At 41.9% G+C, this 23,785-nt stretch overlaps 1 protein-coding gene across 3 annotated transcripts in view; it reads right to left on the bottom strand.

Moving 5' to 3' along the window:
* Positions 1-23,785, bottom strand: part of KCNAB1 (potassium voltage-gated channel subfamily A regulatory beta subunit 1) — a 416,921-nt gene that overhangs the window by 371,729 nt on the left and 21,407 nt on the right. Inside the window, exon 1 of one of the 3 annotated variants that reach the window (XM_065876517.1) lies at positions 16,730-17,084. The exons of the other annotated variants lie outside the window; for them this stretch is intronic. Within the exon in view, the coding sequence (XP_065732589.1) occupies positions 16,730-16,971 (242 nt within the window). The 5' untranslated portion in view covers positions 16,972-17,084. Of the gene's footprint in view, positions 1-16,729; positions 17,085-23,785 lie in introns of those variants that run through there. 3 annotated transcript variants of the gene reach the window in all.

Raw genomic sequence — 23,785 nt, 5'->3', positions numbered from 1 at the left:
GGCTTGGAATGTAAAATAGCTAGGGGGAAGCAGCCACATAGCACAGGGAGATCAGCTCAGTGCTTTGTGACCACCTAGAGGGGTGGGATAGGGAGGGTGGGAGGGAGACGCAAGAGGGAGGGCATATGGGAATATATGTATACGTATAGCTGATTTACTTTGTTATACAGTAGAAACTCACACAACATTGTAAAGCAATTATACTCCAATAAAGATGTTTAAAAAAAAGGCGATATTTCCCTTCTTACCTTTAGTTAAATGAGATTTCTGCTTATTTTGGTTATATGATTAAGTAGCACAAGCTACCTGAGATGTAGACTAATATTGGAAAATATCCCTCTGAATATGAAAAGAGGATTTTGGAGCCAGAAGAGAACTAAGAACCAGATCTAAAGTTCAAGGAATGGAGACAGCACACAGGTGGTTAATGGTGAGGTAGCCTCATCCCCAATTTCCAGATGATTGACTAACTGGAATCTCACTGCCATGAGTTCACTGCCACGCTGTCCCCTCCAGATATGATCAGTAGGGAGTGTGGTCAACATATGCAGTCGACTTTGCCTCACCATGATCTACTCCCCTTTTCTCCCATCAAGAGTAGCCTGCCCCTCCTTTCTCAGTGAGGGGTTGAGCAATGAAGCCACAGAAGTCAGTTAGCTTCTCCCATCACCCAGATCCAGGAAGTGGTCCAGAGTGGACAGGTCATCCAATCAAAACCAAGGAATCAATGAGAAGATGGAACTCCTAGGAAAAGAAAGCTCCTTCTTTCTTCCTTCCTTCTGGAAGTGAATGAGTGCTTTTGTCAGCCATCTTGAAGATGAGAGAAGAGCTTGGAGCTGGCACAGACCCTCCATCGTAGAGAGCTGAGTGTGGAGCCATTACCAAAAAGAAAGTCACAAGTACAGAGAGAGAGAGAAACTAGATCCTGTCTACAGTGTTTGTACCTTAAATCCACCCTTATCTCTGGAGTTTTCCCTATCTCTGGACTTTTTAGTTACATGGCCAGTAAGTTTCCTTTGTTACTTAAGCCAGCTTGAGTTAGTTTTTCTGTTACTTGCAAAACAAAACAAAACAACAACAAATAAACCCATATATTTCTGATAGAGATGGTCTATGCTATTCAAGGTTATCTATAGAATGGGAGCATTTTGATAGAATGCATTTCAATTTATCTACATAAAGGTGCAAATTTTTTTCCAGGTTAAATTCAGAATGGGAGTCCTTATCTGTAAACCTTACTGCAGATCAAACTGCCAAATCTCAATCTCAATACTTGTTTTAGATCCAAGGTAGCTCAGAAAAGAACTTCAAAAGCATGTACCTTAAATTCTTAGAATCTAATTTTAATTGCAATTTTCCTCCCTTTTATAATAGTAATATACAAATTCGGAAATTAGGAATAGAGGAAGGGGGAAAAATCACTCACATTCTTACCACCTAAAAATAACAACTCCTAATATTTGGTTGGTTTTTCTTCTAAACTTTTTGCTGTCCTTTTTTCTCTCTTTCTTTCTTTTTTTTTTTTTTTTTTGCGGTTCGCGGGCCTCTCACTGTTGTGGCCTCTCCCGTTGCGGAGCACAGGCTCCAGACGCGCAGGCTCAGCGGCCATGGCTCACGGGTGCAGCCACTTCGTGGCATGTGGGATCTTCCCGGACCGGGGCACGAACCCGTGTCCCCTGCATCGGCAGGTGGACTCTCAACCACTGCGCCACCAGGGAAGCCCTGTCCTTTCTTCTTTAATTGAGTCCATTCAGATTGTTAAGTATGATATCTGTTTGTCTTGATTTAAAAAGTGAACTTCAGGTCCATATGAAAGACTTAATTGATGTGGAACATCCCGCACACACATACACACTCCAAGCAAAAAGAGTTGCTGAATAAAATGTAACAAAATAAATTTAAATGCAAGCTTAAGGCCTAGAAAGGGAAATCTCCAGATGTCAGAACAAAGGGAGCACCAAAATCAGAAAAGCAGACAACAGGGTACAGGCATTATGTCATTCAGGAAGCAGAGAAGCTCTGTTTCATGAGGCAAACAGATAACTCCATGAGTTATCTGTTTAATAATCCAGCTTTACAAACATAATTATTATTAGAAAATCACTCTATTTTCTGGTTATATGTTGGGTCAACTTAAGTTTTCAGCTACGATTTTGTATATTTTTCTCTTTGTTCATAGGTAGGAGGAAATCCAGAGATGCTGTTCAATGGGTGGTAGTCAGAGTTCTGCTAATTAGGAGTTCCGAATTAACTTTAAAATTTTTCCTAAATATTTTTTGTTTTCTTCTATCAAGCACATCTCTGGGTATAAAATAAAATAAGTAGCTCTCTCTGCTCTTACTAAGGTTAACAGTAGCCTCCATGTTCCTAAATCCATTTGATCTCTCAGTTCTCACCTTACTGACCTCTCAGCAGTATTTAACACAGTTCATATCTCCAGCCTCCTTCCTTCATTTGGCTTTTTCTTCATTAGGCTTTTTCTCTTTTCTGTTGACACTTACTTGGCAGTCTCATGGCTTGACACTCTCATGATAGATTGGTGACTTCAAGACGTATGTCTTTATATCTTGAATATAAACCTGCAGCCCAGACCTCTCCCATGAACTCCAGGCTCTTGTCTACTTGATATTTTTCCCTTGTGGTCTAATAGGTGTTTCGGCCTCACGTGTCCAAAAGCCATGCTCCTACTCTTCCTCCCACCAGATCTTCCCCTGCAGTCTTAACTCATCCCATTTAAGGGCAACTTGACTGTCCCAACTGCTCAGCCAAGTAACTTAGAGTCATCTTTGATTATTCCTTTTATCATATGCTACATCTAATTTATTTGCAAATGCTCTTAACTCCACTATTAAAAGTGACCCAAAATCAGATTGCCTCTCACCATTTTCACCCTCATTCAACCTACTGATATCTCTTACTTGGACCATAATAGTAACTTCCTGATCAGTAGCCCTGCTTCTACCTTTCAGTCTATTTTCCAACTTAGCTGTTGGAATGTTATTCATTCCATGATGGTCCTGTTAAAAAAAGAAACCCTGTGTAAAACTAAATCAAATCATGTCACTCTCCTGACCAATACTCTCCAAAGTCTTCCATCTCAAACAGACTGGAAGCCAACATCTTGTAAATGGCCTACAAAGACCTGCATGATTTGGCTTCTGTGCAGTGAAGTATTAACCTTGACCAAAGAAAGGTTTGACCCTTTGCCCCCAGCTCCTGAGAGATGACCTCTAAGCCCTTGGAATGCTCTACCCACCAGGAGTGTGTTTATCTACCTGGAGGCCTTGGGCCATGCCTGATGGTCTATGCTATACAGTAGAGTCCTTGGGCCACAAAAAATCAGCTTGACCTCCATACAGGCAAGAGACCAAGGTCAACCACGCAGGTGGTCAATGTGTCTATGTGGCCGATCTGCAATGAGAGCTCTGGGCACCAAGGCTCTGCTAAGTTTCCCTAGTTGGCAACGTTCTATGCACACTGTCACACACTGTTGCTGGGAGAAAAGTGCTCTCCACATGGCTCCAATGGAAAGGGCAGCTAGAAGCTCTGTGCCTGGTTCTCCTGGACCCCACTCTGGCCACTTCATCCCTATGCTGATTGTAATCTATATCTTTCTCCTATAAAAACTATACGTGTGAACATAAAAGCTTTGCTGAATTCTGTGAGTCCTTATAATGAATCACTGAACCTTAGGGAGGTCTTGGGAACCTCCTGAACTTGCAGCACTTCCTTTACTTTCTCAACATGTTTTCTTGCTACTCTACGGATCATTCACTCTGCTCATGCCTCACTGGTTTCTGTGATGTTTCTCCCTTATACACTTTTACTCTAGGCTTGTGCTGTACACTCTGTCTGGAGTATTCTTCCCCCAGAAGCCCATATGATTGTCCTTTTCACCTCCTTCAGACATTTATTCAACTGCTGTCTTCTCAGTTGGCCTTCCTTAGCTACACTATTTAAAATTGTAACTCTCCCCTGACACATATACTCATCTTCCTTCCATGTATTGTGTTTCTATAGAGAACTTATCCTTTCTGAAATGTTACACACTTTATTTTGTTAGTTTATTGTCTACCTCACCCCAGCTAGGATGAAATCTTAAAGAAAGCAGGGAACTTAGTCTGTTTTGTCACTGCTGTGTCCCCCATGTCTGGAATAGTGTATAATACAGGTGAGCACTCGGCAATAGCTCTTGAATGAAAGAATAAAATCTGTGTCTGTCTGGGAGGATATAAGCTAAAGAGTTCAACAGAACAAGAGATACTGCACCCGAAACAATAAGGACTGGTTAGCGGTCGTACAAAATAACTTCATAAAAGAGTGCCACCAATGAATACTAAAATATGGATTTGTAGATTTGGCTGTGTGAACCTGATTTTCCATCTTCTGAGAGAATATGTTTTGGATCACCCAACAATTTAAAGGGGTCATGAGATATAGCAGGGAAAATATTTAACCTATACAGGACATGCAGAAACCAAGGACAGGTGAACATGGAGTCAGAAATGGAAGGTCCTTGGATAGGAAATGGTTGTGAGGAAGGAGCAGAAAGAAGATAGTTGGACTCTGTCCACTGTCATTGAGTCTCAACCAGGCTCCCTCAAGCAATTAAAGCCCCTGAGTGGATAAGTACGACCCTATTGTTGCCATTGCCCATCCCACTAACACTGAATTGAACAGGTCAGGGTCTTGCTCAGGAGGTGGAATGGGGCCAAAGAGAAACCCCACAATGACCTATTGATACCCCAAGGTATCATCTTGCAATTGCTGATCACCAGCCGAAGAGTGCCTTTGTTGCATGCCATGTTGTTCCTGGAAAAGTCTGATCTGTACCAAGAACAAGAAGATCCAATCAGAACTCACAATCATCCACAATTGCTGAGTAGAGAGAGAACCTTCTAGTATATTTAGGATGATGTAGAGTCATCCAGGAATCCCAACAGGAGGGCTGACCCTCCAGACTCATCTCTGTCTTTTGGGAAATGACACCTGGGTATTATAATGAGACGATACCCTTCTTGTAATGAGATGGAAATGGAAATTGATTAGGAAAAGAGTAAACTAAAGAGGGCTAGTCTATGGGATTGATGGACAGGGGTAAGAAGGGGAGAGCTTGTGGTGGGAAGGAGTGGAGGAGAGACCCATGACTCCGTAATGTGGGCATGTTAGCAACACATCTGAGGAGAAGCAAGGAATACGCAGAGTGAAGGCTGTGAGTATCTCATCTGGTCACAACCCAGGACTCCACTAGGACTGGACAGTGACATCACAGAGAACTTTCTGGAGGAAAGTACAGTGAAGACTCTGTGAATAGAGTGAAATAACTGAGTGAATGGAAAGTGAAACGAGATGGATGTCTGAGGAGAAGAAACAATAAAGTGGACTTATGACATTATAATGGGCAGCTTCAAAGGATTCTAACATCCAAGATTTAAGGACCTATTTCCTACGAGAACAATGCTGTCCCCCAAGTACCACTAAAACAAATGAGGGCACTTTGGATCTTTTCAGTAAAGAGAGATGGTTGGGAAGTAAGTGGGAAGGAGGCTGTGGATGGAGAGTCTGGTGGAGCAGCCCCCTGTGTCTGATAATCCAGCAGATTGTCTGCCAGTGAAAAATGAGGGCTTATTCCTCATACACTTGCTTAATCATTCATTTATTCAGCAAACATTTATTGAGTTTTACACTAGATACCAGATTCTGGGAATTCTGCAATTAACAATACAGATAACATCCCTGTCCTCCTGGAGTTCACACTCCAGTGAACGAGACAAACAATATGGAAACAAACAAATACAAGTGGTAAGAGGAAAAAAAAACAGAAGAAAAAGAAAACTAAATACAATTTTCTTTCAGACAAACACAAACTGAGGTCATTCAATTTAAGCCCAAAACGACTAGAAGAACAGAAACTTCCACAAGAATATCTGGAGTGTAGAAGGAATTCTTTGTTTCCAGTTCAAGACCATTTCATCTGATGTGCAAAAGACAAGGTAAGTTTTTCTGATATTTGGGCTATATATGTTGTAATTTCAAATCAGTGGGGAAAATTTAGGCTATCAAAACTGACTTTGGGAATTTTAAAAGTATAAATTTAAGTTGCTATCTCATATAAGAACTTTGAGCTGGGATAGAGACTTACACATGAAGGATGAAACCATAAATGTGCTAGAATACATTGCAGAAAGACATATTATCCTTTATGGGGAAGACCTTTTGAAGTAAGACATTAGAGCCATAAAACATAAGGGGGGAAAAAAAGAGTAGTAAGAGGAAAAATAGGGGTAAAGGAAGGAGGTGCTAATTTGATGAATTTTACAAAGATGTTACAGCAAGGATTAACCTTTTGGGAAATTATGCATAGAGATTCTGGTCTTACACAATGGTCATGTCAAGAAGCAATCACGGCTCCTTTTAAAACCCATAACCAGTTTCTAAATGCACATGTTGTCACTGTGTGTTGAGTTATCTAATGCTGCAAAATTTCAAAAGCAGGGTGAGTCAGTGATCTGTTACAGACCCTCCAAATGCTAAAGCAAGAGCTTAGATACTTAATGAGCTGTACATTCTGCACCCACACTCTACAATTTTCAGAGCTTCTATCTCATTCTGCCTTAACAAATTAAAAGGAATATCATGGAGGGAAAAAGAGACAATTGGGTCAAAACTCCCTTATCTAAAAATATTCCACGTGACCCACTGAGAGCCTGTGTCTCCCTGGCTGCTGTGGCCTCTCAGCTACTCCCACCTCTCCCAGTGGGCTCACCAGGATGTGTGGCCAGAAGCCACACTCTTCTGCTCTGCAGCCAGTTTGGAAGAGGCCTCTCCCTTTGGCTGCTGCTTTAGTTTCTTGGGGTGGTTCCCTGGCCAAGCTTTATGGTGCCTGATTTGGAGGCTAGAGGGTCCCAGGTAATCACATACTTGGCCCTGCCTGCCCTCCCTGCCTGTCAGTGCTCAGAGGACCTCACTCAGGTCCTGGTAATTCTCAACAGCCCCCCACAGTGCACGCCCCTCAGCAGAAGTGCTAAGCAGATAAACATAGGGGACTGAATTTATGTAGGTCAGTTAGGTCAGTATGTCTTCGAGATCCACCTCAGCTTTGAACCTAAAGGTCAAGATGACGATGTGGTAGCCTTGTTGGGGAGCTGTGGAAGACACAGTCCTCCATGCGGAATTGGTAGCTGTAGCCAGGAGGCCTTCGGGCCGAGCTTAGAGACTGTGTTGGTGCCATAGCACCACCTCCCAACCCAAAGCAGACACTGCAATTAGTCACCACCCTCTTTCCCACTGACCTCCTCCCTGTGCTAAAACTAATTCCAGTCCGAACTATGCCAGATTGAAGGAAATGAAAAAGCCATGACAACAAAATACAATATTTGATCCTGAACTAGATGCAGTACTGGTGGAGTAAAAAAATTGCTATAAAGGGCACTATTGTGTCTGCTGGCAAAATGAGAATACAGACAGTAGATCAGATAAAAACTAGGTAAATCTGACTGAAGTTGGTAATTGTACTTGGGGGTGTATGAAAGAATATCCTTACTCTTAGGAGGTACTGAGGGGTAAAGGGCTATTATGGATGTAACTTACTCTCAAAAGGCTTGGAAAAATACATTGGAGGTGGGGGGAGGATGCAGAAAACAAGCAGGTAAGAACACGATCAAATGGAGCAAAATGTTAACAATATATTAAAGATTAAAGTGCTACAGATATTCTATATATTATTCTTGCAATTTTTCTGTATATTTGAAATTATTTTCCAATAAAAAAGGTTTTTTTTTATAATCTGATTTTAAGACTAGACAGGTTGTCTAAAAATAGCTGCTCTACTACCTGAACTTCCACCATTAGAGGTTTCTTTGGATATGACATATTTTACAGATACCCCAGGACCCCACCTTCAACTGGGACCGCTTTGCCTTCATGTGTTTTTCTGCATCATGATTGTTTGAAACACACTGTCCTGGAATGTATCTTTATCTGAACATTGGCGCACATCACAAAATGTATAATTGAAATCTTAGGGAGCATCAGTTGATAACTAGCTAAGGGCAAGGCAGAGGAATCACTGATGAGAGGCTAAAGTGTTAGGCGTGGAGAGGTGTCCCATGATAAGCAAAAACCTGGTTACAGAGGAGGAAGGGCACCATCATTTGACTACCTTCTAATTTGGTGCTGAGCCAGACCTGCAGGGTCATGGTTCTAAGAACATTCGTGGGTTCTGAGCCAGACTTCTCCCAGGCAATCCTGACAACACAATCCTTCCAGATTCACTACATCTGCTCCATCTTAACTGTGCGACAAGATGCCTTCACCTGAGATGGGGCAGAAAACATTAACAGAACATTCTCTGAAGGAAGGCCAAGGGGATGACATGTCTGCCTTTCTTTTCTCCACCAGTCACCCACAGAGGTCTGTAGTGTAGTTCAGAATCCCATTCTTGGAAACTCCCAGATGTAGAAAATTTGCTCTATCAAATATCTAACTGGGTTAGGTTATGATAACATATCCCTGCTACAAGATTCTCAGAATCCTAAGTGTTACTGGTCATAACTTCTTACTTTTTCTCACTATAGAAGATTTCCCATTGTGGTATAAAAAGAGATGCTTCTTAATTTTCACAATCAAGGGAAATATACAGATTCAAATTTAAGTTCTGGTCTAGGATTGCCTGGAAAAAGTTTAAAGATTTCTGCTTTCTGTGGTTCAGGGAACTGAACGAAGCGCTTCATTTTTTTTAATGAAATAGTGCATCCTAGTGGCAGTTACGGGCACTGCAGAGAAATTTAGGAAGAGGTTTTGTATTTTTTCCCTTGGGTAAAAATATATTTGACTCACAGTTGCTCCTTGTGCAGGGAAACCAGGTCTCAAAATGCTTTGTTTTTAATATGAAACTGCTGCAACTTTTTCCTATATGAGAAAGGGAGTGTTCATATAACACAGTGTTGTTCTTGAGCCCTGAATTTCCAGTGTTTTCATTATGCATAAAACAACTTTCCCTCTGGAAAACCACATGTGGAAATTTCAAAACAGAATGAAATTAATATTTCAAATCCAAGGGGCACTCATCTCTCACTTTTGCTTAAATTTTAAAGCATTTTCTATCTAAACTGACACTTCTAAAACATACTCATTTCAGAACTGCTGTTCCATTCAATAGTAAATAAATATTCGGCCCCATTCTGAACAGGCCCCTTTCACTAAGCCTTCTAGGTCCTTTACCAGCAGGCTCTTAGGGTTTCAAGTAGTCACATAGGCTCTGAGACTGGACCATCTCAGTGTCTACAACGTTCCTCCAGCCCAGCTGATGCCAGGAGAGCCACAGCCAGAGGACTCAGAGAAAATTAGCACAGGCCCCGAGACTGACCAAAATGAGGCCAGTCTAAAATAACTCATGTAGGCTTTTTTTTTTAATGTGGAAAATACAACCCCCTGCTCAGCTAGCATTTTTTCTAGGCTTTTGATTTTCATGGCCATGGCCATAGCTACTTTTCAAGCATGTCTGAGTGTGCCAAGCATTCCATGAAAAAAGTAGGTCAGCGGAGTATGCAGTGAAGGAGGGTTTGGAGGGTTGGGGGTGGGGGGCTGGGAGGAAGACAGTGAGCTCAATTTAGGAACAAAAATAATTTTCAACTTCCACACTGTCATGGAAATCATGAAAAGCGGAGAAGTCAAGAGGGATAGTCTTTCCTAAGCTTCCGCTACGTGACTCTGCGTGAATAGCTCTATCCTGGGAGGAGGGCTTTCTGTCCATTTTCATTTCATAGATAAGGAATCAGAGGATCAGAGAAAGGGGTTGGGGGCAAGGTGGTCTGCAAATCCTCCAGCCAGGACACCACAGTCTCACCTTGACGGAACCCAGGGGAAGAGTGTTCAGAGCGAAAACTAGTTCTTACTTATCATTAGAATCTTCATTTAGAGATCAATGAAAATTCTATCAGTTAATGAATGTTTTCAAACGCTTTGCCAGGACACCTTTGTTACAAGCTGGTAGGTGAGTGAGGTTTCTCTCTAGCTTTCCCGCCCTCTTCTTCAGGCCTGCCCGCCGGTGTCCCCACACAGCCCCTGTACCACTGTGCCACGCCCCGACACCCAAGCTTGCCCCTTGATCCAGTCTAGAGCCTTCTTTCCTATCTTCTCTGTTTTCAGGTCGGCCTGGCCGTTGTCCTGTTTCCTTCTTGCTCTACTGTCTATTAGCTTAGATTACACACCTCCATTTTAACAGAACTGGAGCTTCTAGTTGAAGAAATTCTCAGGCAGTGTGGCAAGTGAATGGGAGAGGTACCAGAAGGTACCAGTGGGCATTTTAGCCCTTTTAATTTCATTCTGTCTCAAATATTTCTGTTCTAGACACAATGCTAGGCACTGGAAATACACAGACTGATAAAAGATGATTTTTATCATTCTATTACACCATTTGGAGAGTAATTTATTCCAATGTTTCCTGAGGCTGTTTTCATTAAATAGGAGGCCATGTGTGAAGTAAAAAGAAAAAAAACACCTTCTCAATAGATCCTGAGGATATATTCCAATAGTAGAAGCAAAAAAAGAATGTATGTAAGCAAGTGAGGAAAGGAGAGTGATATGCTCAGAACTGTGCAAGATTTAATTACACGTGTTTATTTTCTGCCCCTCTCTCTTTTTTAGATAAAACACCACACCCTTTTTCTTTCAATCTCTGGAAGATGACTAAACGATGGATTCCTAGGATTGGTTAAGAAGGAGGTGAAGCGAGGAAACCCTGTTTGTTAGGCTCCCACCATGGCAGGCAGTGAGCTAAGCACTTTCATAAATGTGACTTCATTTAATTCTTACAACATTGTCATGAGGTAAGTTGAATTAGGCCCACTTTACAGAAGAGGAAACTGAGACTCAGCAAGGCTAAGTAACATATTATATCTAAGATACAGGAGGAAATATGGGGCTAGAGCACTATAAATGGGGGAAAGGGACATTCCTACTTGTCTTTCGAGTCTTTCTTTCTGTTCCCCAACTTCTGAATGCATATACCTCAAAGAAGCAATACATGCTATCTAAGTGCAAAGCACAGGAGGATTGCAAAATAGTATAAGCTCTAGTTGTTCTCCTCAAGATGACAACAGCATACTTTTGAGACACACACACACACACACACACACAATCCAAACTATATGGAACAAAGACAAGTCATTCTGTGAGAGAGAAGGGAGAGCCTGTGGTTTGGATTTGTCTCAGCAAGGGGGACGTGTGCGAATATTCTAGATGGGGAAAGCAATGATGAGTGAGACTCGATGTTTCAGGACAGGGATGGAGGGCCAGTGTGCCAAGAAGTAGGACTGACGCAGATTGCAGAGCAGAGCAATGAGAGCAGTGCCTGGAAGACTGGACTAGAGGGGGACTGCAGCATCCCCGGGAGGCAGGGCATAGGGTGTGTGGTGTGGGGGGGGATATGGAATGTGTAGGGGGGTGTGGGGAGGGGAGGAGGTGTGTGGGGGCTGTGTGGGATGTGAGTGTGGTGTGTGTGGAATATGGAGTGTGTGTGTGGTGTGTTGGTGTGTATGTTTGTGTATGTGATGTGGGGGGGGTGTGGGGGGTGTGGGGGATATGGAGTGTGGGTGGGGTGTGTATATGTGGTATGTGGGTGTGGGTGTGTGGGTGTGGTATGTGGGGGGGTGTGTACATGTGTGTGGTGTGTGTATGGGTGTGTGTGTGGGTGTGGTGTGTGGGTGTGTATGTTTGTATATGTGATGTGTGTGGTGTGTGGCGATATGGAGTGTGTGTGGGGTGTGTATATGTGGTATGTGGGTATGGGGGGTGTGTGTGGTGTGTGGACTAAGGGGGTATGTGGGTGTGTGTGTGATGTGTGTGAGGTTATGTGTGGTAGGGGTGTGTCTGTGTGTGTGGTGTGTGTGTATGGCATGTGTATGGTGTGGGGTGTGTGTGTGAGGGTGTGTGTTGGCATAGGGTGGGATGGGGGTTGGAGGGCTGGGAATAAATATGGATTATGGAGCGAGCACTGGACTGGGACCCAAAGGACAAGGGCTTTGTTGTTGGCTGGAAACACATCTCTGAGCTTCAGTTTTCTCCAGCTGTAAGACCAGAAATTGGAGCAGATTATCTCCGAGGTCTGTCCCACATCAATAATTCCAAAACTTCGCACCCCACCTCTCCTTTTCTACTTTTGTCCCCTCCCACCTTCTGCTCAAGGCTATAGAAAATTTTGTCTTTGGTTGGCAAATAGCATTTGTTTTAAATGTGAGAAACAATTGTTTCATTCCATGAACCTGGACAAGCCCTGTCATTATAAAATAGCAAAATCTGTGTCATTATTATTGGGGAATTTTTTAAGTATAAATAATTTCAAACTAATTGATGCAGTTTCTATTAAACCAATGTCATTTCTTCTACCACACCCACTTGCTTTTACTGAATTGTTATTTTATATAATGCCCCTTTTTAATATTAGGGGCCCCACGAGAAAGAGCCCGAGGACACTGCTGTGTTTACTACATGTTTTGAAGATATTAATTTACACAACGAAGAACCACGAGAGAACTTTCTCTCTGATCTCCACATCAGAGAGAAGTGTTCCCTCCCTGAGCAGCTGGCTCGTGTTCACCTAAAGGACCCTGAGACTGCTGTAAAGAGCTCCACGGCCCTCTTCCCAGCTTGGTGCTACTGGAAAGCGCAGGGCCAAATCCAGGTGCAAGGGCATGGCTTGCCCATGTCACCCTCACTCACCCCAGGCTGCCTTCCTTTCCTGTTCTTAATCTTTCTAGGTCTCATACTTTTTTTTTTTTTTTTTTTTGGCCACACCACGCGGCTTGTGAGATCTTAGTTCCCTAACCAGGGGATTGAACTCGGCAGTGAAAGCACAGAGTCCTAACCACTGGACCACCAGTGAATTACCTCTTTTTTAATTTATTTTTATCTTTCTGAATTATATGCAGTTGGGCACCTTAAATACCTCTGGAAACAAGGAGGTTTAAAAATAAATAAATAAACACAACAAATAAATAGTCTGTACAACTGAAAGCTTTGTTTTCTAGACCAGGGGTCAGCAAATTATGGCCTACTGGCCAAATCTGGCCTGCCACTTGTTTTCATATGGTCTGTAAGATAAGATTGGCTTTTTTTTTTTAATGGTTTGGGAGGAAAAAAAGGAAGAAGATTTGTGGTATGAGAAAATTATATGAAACTCAAATTTCAGCATCCATAAGTAAAGTGTAATTGGAACATAGCCACGCCCACTCCTTTGCTTATTGTCAATGGCTGCTTCCACCTACAAGGGCAGAGTTCAGTAGGTAGGACAAAGGCAGATGTAGCCCATGATCTTAAAATATCTACTATGTGGCCTTTTACAGAAAAAGTTTGGGGTCCCTTGGATTAGACCTTCATTTTACATCCATTTGAGTTCCTCCCGGCTTATGTGAGTATTATAAAATTGCTTCAAAGCTGGGTGTCTACTGCATCCTTACTCCATCTAGATTGTTTTTGTGCTTTGTCCATAAAACTAATTCTCAGTGTACTTCTACTTTGACACAAGCTCAGGTTCACTGTCTGGCTCAGAGTCCAATGCTTTGTAATAGAGATAGCCTCCTAGAAATAACTGAAGGACCCTCTTGGGTGACTATTTCATAGATATTTTAAAAATGAATTCACAAAAAACTTCTATTTTTGCTGAAAATTCTAAGCCAACAGAAGGATCGACACAGCAACTTGGCACTTTTTACACCACATTCAAACAATTTCCTCCCATTTCTTTTCAGTTGATACATGTGTTTGCATATTTACTGATTTTTTTCCCTCCCCTGGTCACCCTTAGTTAGAAATATAACCAAATCTCCATGGAAACACAACATAATGCTCTCTCACAGATGATCGAGGGACCCGAGCAGCTGGTATTGGGCTGAAGGCTGGAATGGCATCTGACCAAATTAGGAAGAGAAAACAGTTTACCCAGCTCTTCCAGACCTCTCAGAATTCTAAGCTCAGCATGGAAACCTACACAGATTGTGAATTACTGCAGATTTTTTAAAAACTTCTCTTATTATTTTTAACCACTTTATTGAGATATAATTTACATACATACAATTCACCCGTTTAAAGTACAACATAATGATTTTTAGCATATACACAGGGTTATTATTGCAAAGTTTTTAATTCTTTCTTTTCTTTCTGAGAATACTCTATCTTCTCCATTTGTATGTTTCAGCTATAGGGGGCTTTCATCCCCTGCCCCCAGAATGATTGACAGGAGACACAGAATAAGCAGGAACGGAACCTACATTTAGTGAACATCTACTGTGTGTTAGGAACTTATATGTCACACCAACTTATATGACTCCCAGTGTCACACAGTTTGTAAAGCAGAAGAGCTGGGATTTGAACTCTGGCCTGATTAACTCCAAAGCCCATTCTCTTTCCACTACACATGAAATAATACCCTTCAGAAAGAAGAAAACAGAAAAGGCAGGTTGAATGAGGTCTTTTAACATAGCCATGGTCTTGGGGGGAGGTGGAAATCAAGGTAAAGAAGAATAAAAAAGTCTCCTCACCTAACCCCAATTACAGCTATAAGAAGTCAAGGTCAAAAGCCAGGTTGGGCAGGAACCAAGAGAACCTGGATACTCTTCCTTAAAAATCCATCCCTAATGCTTAAAGGAGAATGTTTTAAATAAGGATACTTAATAAGTGCCTTGAAAAAAGAATAGACAAAGTACTATGGACATTTGGAGAAAGGAGTGGGGAGGGGTAAAGGTGACATGTGTCAGGAAGAGGTGGCAGAGAATAGCAAGTTCATCATAATTCAAAGCCTTGGCTATTTTCTGGGGCCAAGTATCTATTTAACTGTACTTTCTCTCCTCATATTCTGATCTAGGAACAATGATCTTCTAAGTCCCATTTCCTACAAGAATGTGGTCTAGTGGCACATACGCTTGCCTAAAAGCCTGCCTCTGTGAGATGGACCTGCCAGCCTTGCTCTCCAAGGCATCTTGAAGAGTCACCTCAGAACTGTACTCTCAAGCCGTGCAGAGGATGGGATCTGCAGGCGTGCCTGGGAAACCAAGCTGGGATGACTGCTCCCCTCAAGCAGGTGGGCTCCAAGCCCCCACCCTCAACTAGGAGACCTTTGTTCTTACCTATTTGAGGGGAGCGTTCCTGTGCTCCATAAGTGCTTAGAAAACACTGTCCTAGAACATATCTTTGTCTAACACTGGCACACATCACAAAATATGTAGTAGATATTCAAACCAGGACTTTGAGAGAAAGAGGCCTGCCCTCTGAAGATTTATAAAAGTGTTCATGGTGATACCACCCATCCTGGGACAAAGATGCAAAGACACATTGTTTTTGAAACAGCGAAACAGTCCATCTTCACCAGATCTATATTCCACCATTATTACCACTGAGGGTCAAGGAAAGCATGGAGAATAGAGTGAGAGAATACGGAGAGTCAGAGAGAAGGTAGCTCCTTCTAGTAAAGACAGATTCAGGAAAGGTGGGTGAGGAATGACATCATCTCCTCCATCCTAGGGTGTAGAGCCATAGGTTCTCTTGGAAAGGTTGTTAGATTCTTCTTAGGCTCCACTTCTAAAGCATGATGGGGTGAGCTGTCTTATGTTTATATGCCCTATAAACCTAGAAGACTTCATTCGTCTTCTGCAGGAGCCCTTTTCTGCAAAAAGAGTCTGTGTGAAATACTTTGCTCTCCAGAGATGAGCCATCTCATTGCAAATTGCTTTATTAATCAAATTAGCTGATAACTAGAGCAGTAGGTACTGCATTAAAATAAACATTTTGATTATAGAAAAATAAAATCATTTAGGGACATCTTGTCTATGCAAAAACAATCTTATTCTGTGAACTGGAAGTTTTGACTTGACCTAAAACAACTGTTCTTTATAAACGCTAAGGGCTCCGGGTTTTGTTTTTTGTTTTTGTTTTCAGTTTCCAGCACCTTTGTCCTTCTGAACAGCTTTTGCTCAGCTTCCTGGATATTTAAAACTCTAGGCATTTGTCAAGGAAGTACTTGTGCGGGTACAGCTGGGTGATTTAGCTAAGCACAGACATATCTTATAGAGGTTTGAACAATAATTGCTCAGAAAAAAGAATGATCTTCCCATTCCAGAGCAATTTTAAAAGATTATACATCCAACCCCATACTAGGAAAAAATTTCCCCTTTTTGTTAATCTTTCACAGAATAAATGATGGTATTGGAAGGTTAGAGAACAAACAGTAATTTATCTTGGGCTACACTGATAAAAAGTGCTGTTATTTCAAGAACCTGCTCAGTCTCATGAACTACTTTATTAGCTATTAGCACAACCACATGATTCAGGCTTAAAAGAAAATAACAGCCTTGAAGGCCAGGCAGCATTAAAAAAATTCTAGTCTTAATTTATAAATTCCCTTAAGAAGAATAGAGCACCCATTCTTCATTACGATCTGCTAAATCACATACTTTTGCTTAAGTATCAAGCCAAAGACATTTCTAATGGCACAAGGTTGGGAACTTCTACAGGTGAATTGGACTATCTTTATGTAATCTTTGAAGCGAAGAGAAAGTGGACAAATTAAAGCTTGAAAGACTAAGGCAGCCCAAGAAGAGGGCTCACTGCGTTCATTTTTCTTTTCCTTCTGCTATATAGTATTTTTTTTGCTATTTCAATCCTTCTTTCTTTAATAACAACAACCTTTGACTTCAGTGCAGTGCCCTGGTTGGATAACATTGCAACCAGCAAGTACCTGTAAGCCATGCCCGTCTCTGCCCTGGTGGTTTCCTGCAACGAAATTCCATGGACACGTAAAAACTTCTCCAGATATTTCCGTTCCGCTGCTCCACTGGGCCTAACAGGCCAACAGGCTGCCTGAGGCGGAGGCTTTGTTACTGCTAGGTGCCGTCTACATTTCAGAGCCGATTCGCTGGATTTGGGCAGACCCAGCTTGGGGCTGGGGATGTCTGCACAAGCAGGTTTATACAGATGCATACTTCAAAAACTCAAGGAAGCAAAGTTAACTTCACAGTACTTAGCTCTAAGACTGGCTGTATCTTGCTATGATTATCTTGGGTTATCTAGCTTTGGTGTGTCCCTAAAAGGGAGCAGCTTGTTTTCCTTAGATGTCCCTTATCGTTTTTGTATGTGAGCAGGCTCCTGAGCTCCTGGCAGAACTGCTGGTTATAAGTCCCTGCCAAAGCCTGTGCAAAACGAAGCCTGACCAAGGCCAATCGCATTTCTCGTCCCTGTAAAGTTTGAAAAGTCGAACTTAAGCAACCCCTTATTGGCCCTGGGGAAAAAAAAGTATGGGCACCATTCCCCATGTCTTTCTATTTAGGTAAAAGGAAATATTTTGGTGGGAGATAGGCCAAATATTCTCTTCTCATAAGGCCTTGGGGATGATTCATGAGTGTGTAATGAGATCTCTCTAAATCATCAAATATTCCATAATCAAATAATTTATTATACTAGTGACATGATTCATTTGGGTGAAAGGCCCACACCATTTTTCTTTTTCAGATGTTACAGTCAAATGATAGGAAATATTAATAAGGTGACTTTAAAAAGCAAAGGACCCACACAAATATGCCCAATTGATTTTTGACAAAGATGCAAGAGCAATTCAATAGAAGGACAGGCATTTTGACAAACGGTGCTGGAGCAACTGGACATTCATAAGCAAAAACAAACAAACAAAATTAACGAACCCTTGACTAAAACCTCACACTTTTACAAAAATTAACTCAAAATGGATCACAGACATAAATGTAAAATGTAAAACTAGAAAACTTCTAGGTAAAAACTTAGGAGAAAACCTCCAGGAACCGGGGCTAAGAGAAGAATCTTAGACTTGATGCCAAAAGCACAATCCATAAAAGGAAAAAATTATAGATTGGATCACATCAACATTCAAAACTTTTGATCTGTGAATGACCCTGTAAAGTGAATGAAAAAAGCAAATTACAGACTGAGAGAAAGTATTTGCAAATCACATATCTGACAAAGAACTTATATCTAGAACATATAAAGAAACAAAATCTCAAACTCAAGAATAAAAGCATAAACTATCCAATGAGCAAATGGACAAAAGGTATGAACAGACATTTCACTGAGGAGGAATGGCAAATAAGCACATGAAAAGATGTTTAATTATTAACCATTAGGGAAAATGCAAACTAAATTCACAATGAGATATCACTACACACCTATCAAAATAGCTAAAATAAAATGATAACACTAAATGCTGACAAGGATTCAGAGAACCTGGATCACTCATAAACTGCTGGTAGGAATATAAAATTGTACCACGACTTCCATAAAGAGTATGGCAGTTTCTTATAAAGCTAAACACACCAAACTTACCATATGAAACAGAAATTTACTCTTGAGAAATGAAATCTATGTTCACACAAAAACCTGTACACAGATGTTCATAGAAGGTTTATTCATAACAGCCCCAAACTGGAAACAACCCAAATTTTCTACAAAGGATGAATGGTAAACCATGGTATATCCGTGTTATGAATACTACTCAGCAATAAAAAGGAATGAACTACTGATACAAACAACATTGTGGGTAAATCTTATGCTGAATGACAAAAAGCCAATGCCAAAGGTTACATACTGTATGATTCCAATTATATCACATTTTTGAACTGACAGAATTATAGAGATGGAGAACCAGTTAGTGGTTGCCAGGTGAGAGGGAAGAAGAAAGTGGGGGACGGTGCCTCTGGCTATAAAAGGGTAGAAGACTGTTATGTCTTGACTATGGTGGCGGACACACCAATTTACACACGTGCTAAAACTGCATAGAACTAAATACACACACAAACACACACACACACGAGTGCATGTAAAATGAGTGAAGTCTGAATAATGTCAGTGGCTTGTATCATTGTCAATTTCCTAATTGAGATTTTGAACTGTAGTTATGTAAGATGTCATCATTGGGGGAAACTGGGTAAAGGGGATATGGGATCTCTCTGTATTGTTTCTTACAACAGCATGTGAATCCATAATTATCTGAAAATACAAAGTTTAAAAAAAAGCAAAGAGTCTCCTCATATAAGGTCCTTCCACCTTGTGATTCCAGCTGTGACTCTCCTCCAACCATGACTCCTGGACATGAATGGTTCATCCAGTTCAACAGGCTTCCTGCTCCCAGCCCACCGATCACCATATCTTTGCTCACTTGGCTTCTAGCCAGTCCCTTCAAATGTTCCCTTAAAGCTCACCTCCTCTAGGAATTCTTCCCCGAGATCCCAGCCCCTGGTATACAATCATTCCTTGAAATTCATCTTGCAATTCACTTCTAAGGCATTCACTTAACAATTCTAAACTGTTCCCAAACATTTGCACATCCCCAATGGTTTTTGCCATATTTTTGTAACACCTATACCATTATTTGTTTACCGTTTGGAGTTAGCTTGCGTTTTTTAACCTAAATGTTATGAACTGAATGTTTGTGTCCCTCCAAATTTTCATGTGTTGAAATTAATCTCCATTGTGATGGTATTTGAAAATGAGGTCTTTGAGAGTTGATTAAGTCATGAGAGTGGAGCCCTCATGAATGGGATTAGTGCCCTTACAAGAAGAGGCCAGAGAGCTAACTCACTCTCCTTCTGCCATATAAGGACACAGCCAAATATGGTTGTCTGTAAAACAGGAAGAGGGCTCTCAGCAGAACCTGACCATGCTGACACCCTGATCTTGGACTTCCTAACCTCCAGAACTATGAAAAGCAAGTGTTTGTTGCTTAAACCACATACTCTATAGTAATTTGTTACAGCAACCCTAACTAAGACATTCAGTAAGGAAACATTACAAGCATCATAAAAAGAAAAACTTTATCACTTGTAATAAAATAGAATGCAAACTGTAAAAAATAAATAAAATTTAAAATGAAGAATAGTATTAAACTGTAGGTGGAAATTATTGGTGTCCAAATGTCCTATCTTTTCAGTTTTTATTGAGAAGATTAAAAGGAGTTAGAGAGGTATTTAAGGTATTTTAGCACAGATCTGAGACTTTCTTTTCTTTCCTCTCTCTTTTTTCTTTTTAGGTTATCAGAAGAATTGAGAGGAAATTGAAATTGGAATATACCACCTTTACAATTGGAATCAAATTTATTTAATGTTCTATCTGTGTACACACTAATATCATCTCCTTGTCCACCAGTGGTACTTGTACCTAACTTGGGAAACACAGAATGATAATATATTGCCCCAGAGTATTAGATACCTCCTCCTGCAAGTGCACATCTAACTCCCCCTCTAGACTTACTCCTCTTTGAGGGGAGGGACGACTGTATCTGGCAAAAGCTTGTGACCTCCATAATAATCAGCATGGTGTTCTGTGCATGACTGACACTTCAAGGATATTAATGGTTTACTTGCTTGAATTTTAAATTCCCCAAAGCTACCTTTCCCCTTGTCAATCTGTTTCCATTTTCACCCCAGCAGCCAAAGCTCTGAGACTCAAGAGAGAAATAAAAGCTTACAAGGAGAAGGCCAGAAAAGTTAGAAGAGAAATCAGGCAGCAGGACAGAGTTAAAGAGAAACTCGAATTCCCAAGTAAAGTTCTATCTATTGCTCAATCACTTACGCTAGCCACTGGTTAAATCAGCCACAGAAGTGGTTCCTCCAGTGGAGTTCCAGCCAAGGAAGAAACAGAGGTGATCTACAAGAGCAGTCGTGAATAATGAGACATGAGCCCCCTTCAATGTTTTTTTCTGCCCTCTGAATACAGAACCAGGCCCAAGAGAGGAGAGAGGGATAAGAAAGCCAGTATTTGTCTGAAACTGAAGTTTCTTTTCACTAAGTTCTAAAAGTTGAAAACTGTCATAAAAAGTCCCAGTTTGAAGATGGGGAGTAGAAACTATATTTATAAGGGAACTGTGTGTCTCTTTGGCTGTCAATGCAAATGAAAATCAACTTTAAATGACAAGTATAAGACTATAAGAAATGGCTCTGAGCAGCTAGGGGGACAGTTAATGTCTTGCTGTCTTTCTGTGTCTCGGGATGATAATTACTACATACTGTTCAGAATCTTGAACTATTATGCAAACCCAGGGTCAGCAGAGTGTGGGAAAAATGACATGGCCAACTGATGAGAGTGATGCTTCCAACCATGTTCTGCTGATGGGGTGCAAGAGGCCCTGGGACTTAGAAGTCACAAATAGAAGCTCACATAGCCCTGGATGGTGAACAGGCTTTATCCACACCTGCTCAGCATTCATAAATAACTGTGTGACCTTGAGCAGGTCTTGACCTCTCTGTCCCCTTAGTTTTTGTATGAGCTCAGGCTTAAGTAATCTCTAAGATTCTTCCAGATCTGATGTCCTGTGAGTCTTAAAAATTACTTGGGCTAAAATTCTGCAGAGATGAAAACCCTTCCTGTGTTGACTCAATGAATTATTAGCTAGTTCTCTAACATACCAGGCCCATGAGATTGATGCTATTATTCTTGGAATATACCAATTGTATTTATAGCCTAATTTTAAACTTTTGTTGGCTAAAGAGGTGACTTATTAAACACCGTATCCTAGATTTATGGACAGGGTACTGTCATCTAAAAGTTGTCTTGGACTACAGTTGAAAACTGAAGCAGGAGCTAGTGAGGCCAGGGGAATGGGACTGTGTTTCCATGGCTGGGGTGAAGGAGTGCTGGTTCTGTCCAAATGAATTTAGACAAGAGACACCAGACCACAGATCCGAGCCTGCCTTCCCATTCCGATTACTTATGGGAACTACGTCCTTTTGCTCTGCAGGTGATGCTGTGACAGAAAGCAGTCACCTGACTGAAACGTCTGCCTCCAATCCCGCTGGGAACCATCAGAGGAGTTTCTCTTCTTGTCATTACCATCTTCTCTTCACCTTTGCCAGAGCTCCCTGCAGGTCTAGTTGTATGTGGTGAGAGCACAGTTAAAGATGTGTGGGTCGTATGAACGCCACACAATGAAGAAAACATTATCTTTGCTCTTTACTGCGAGAAGCTCACAGTAGAGGGGAGGAGGGAGACCAGTAAAGGTTACAGAGCAGAGCACTATGAGCTACAATACCGGCAAGCAGTGAGGAGACATGGAAACCCAGCGTCAGTGACAGCAGCAGGAAAGGGAAGGGGTTGGAAGGGTGGAGGGAGTTCTTTCAGAGGTTTGCAATCAAGCAAGAAGGCTAATCTTGAAAGTTTGTTTATCATTGATTGGACCTTTTCTAGACAATCCCTCTCACCTCCTTTTAGGCCAAAATGTGTTTAGGAATAGAATAAAACCGTCCCAGCAGGACTGGGGAAGGGACACACATTCAGTGCATGGGGTTACAGCATGGGAGTAATGGAGAGCCCCTGTTAAGGCAGCCTCAGCTCCCAAAAACAGCGCCTCCACCTCAGTCTCAGCCTGCTTTATCTCTTCTCCTTATCCTTGCAGCTGGTATATTATACACTATTGCACTACAACATAAAAACAACCCCTCCCCGAGGTGTAATTGTCATATTGCTAATATATGCAGAGAGATACACATTGTAGCCTTGTCTTAAGAAAAATAGAAGCATACTTAAGGGCCACCAGGTCTTCGGGTCTCTTCCTTGACTAAAGGGCTTGTGCGCAGGACTGACCCTTGGTATCTCACTGCACCTGCATTTATCCCACACTGACCCACATCCACAACCAGAAAGCATCTTTGAATTTTGGTATTTGCAGCAAGTCTCCTTTCACTACTTTGGGTGTGACTCTCTTGCTCTTTCTGCAAGTGTCCCAAAAGATGACAAAACGTGGCCTTTGTTCTAAGGCTAATGCAAAGGAAGTGGCCAATGGGGCTGCAATGTGCAAAAGTACACTCTGTGGCCAGAAATGCCTTGAAATATGGCCACTGGGGACACAGAGTGCCTTGGAGAAGAGGTAGGTGAGGAGGAAGCAAGGTGGGAGGTGAGGCCTTAGTCCTATTATATGGGCTTCACACTCTCTTTTTTTTTTTTTTTTTTTGCAGTACACGGGCCTCTCACTGTTGTGGCCTCTCCGGTTATGGAGCACAGGCTCCGGATGCGCAGGCTCAGCAGCCATGGCTCACGGGCCCAGCCGCTCCGCGGCATGTGGGATCTTCCCAGACCAGGGCAAGAACCCGTGTCCCCTGCATCGGCAGGCGGACTTTCAACCACCGCACCACCAGGGAAGCCCCACACTCTCTTTTTAAGTAATGTTGAGCCACAGAAGGCTTGAGGTCAGGATAGTATTGTGGTCACATGCTGTCGAATCATCACTGAAGCAATGCTTCCAAAATGCTAAGAGCACGTTCCCCCCTTATCCCAGTCTGCTTTGGCCTGACTTGGAGAATTTCCATGGATTGGGGGTGGAGTATGGTAGAAAGAGCATGGACTGTGAAAGCAGGAAGACTTGGGTTCGATTCCTACCCCTACAGCAAAGTAGTGGATTGACCGCGGGCACTTTCTGAGTGCCATTTCTTCCTCTGGAAAATACACCTCACCATATTACAACACAGCCTTGCAAAGATTAAAGGGAATATGGTATCTGAATAGCTGGCACAGAATGAACGGTGGTTGTTGTTATAGCACCTGCTGCATTGCACAACTCAAGGAATTGCCCATCGACACTGAAGCCTGTGTGGATGATGCCCTTGTGTTGCAGTGAACAGCAGGCCTGGCTATATGCATCCGATGTGGACAGACTGAGCAAGCAACAATTTTCAGGAGATTTCAATGCTATGGGCTACATGACTGCAAAATGGATGGGATGGCTTTAAATACGGGTCTATGGGTCTCTACCCTCTTCACTTTCTCCTTCCTAAAGAGA

This window comes from Phocoena phocoena, chromosome 4 (genome assembly GCF_963924675.1).
Source record: "Phocoena phocoena chromosome 4, mPhoPho1.1, whole genome shotgun sequence".
NCBI classification, from domain to species: Eukaryota; Metazoa; Chordata; class Mammalia; order Artiodactyla; family Phocoenidae; genus Phocoena; species Phocoena phocoena.
The sequence above is the reverse complement of the archived record's forward strand: the minus strand, read 5'-3'. Positions and strand labels throughout refer to the sequence as shown.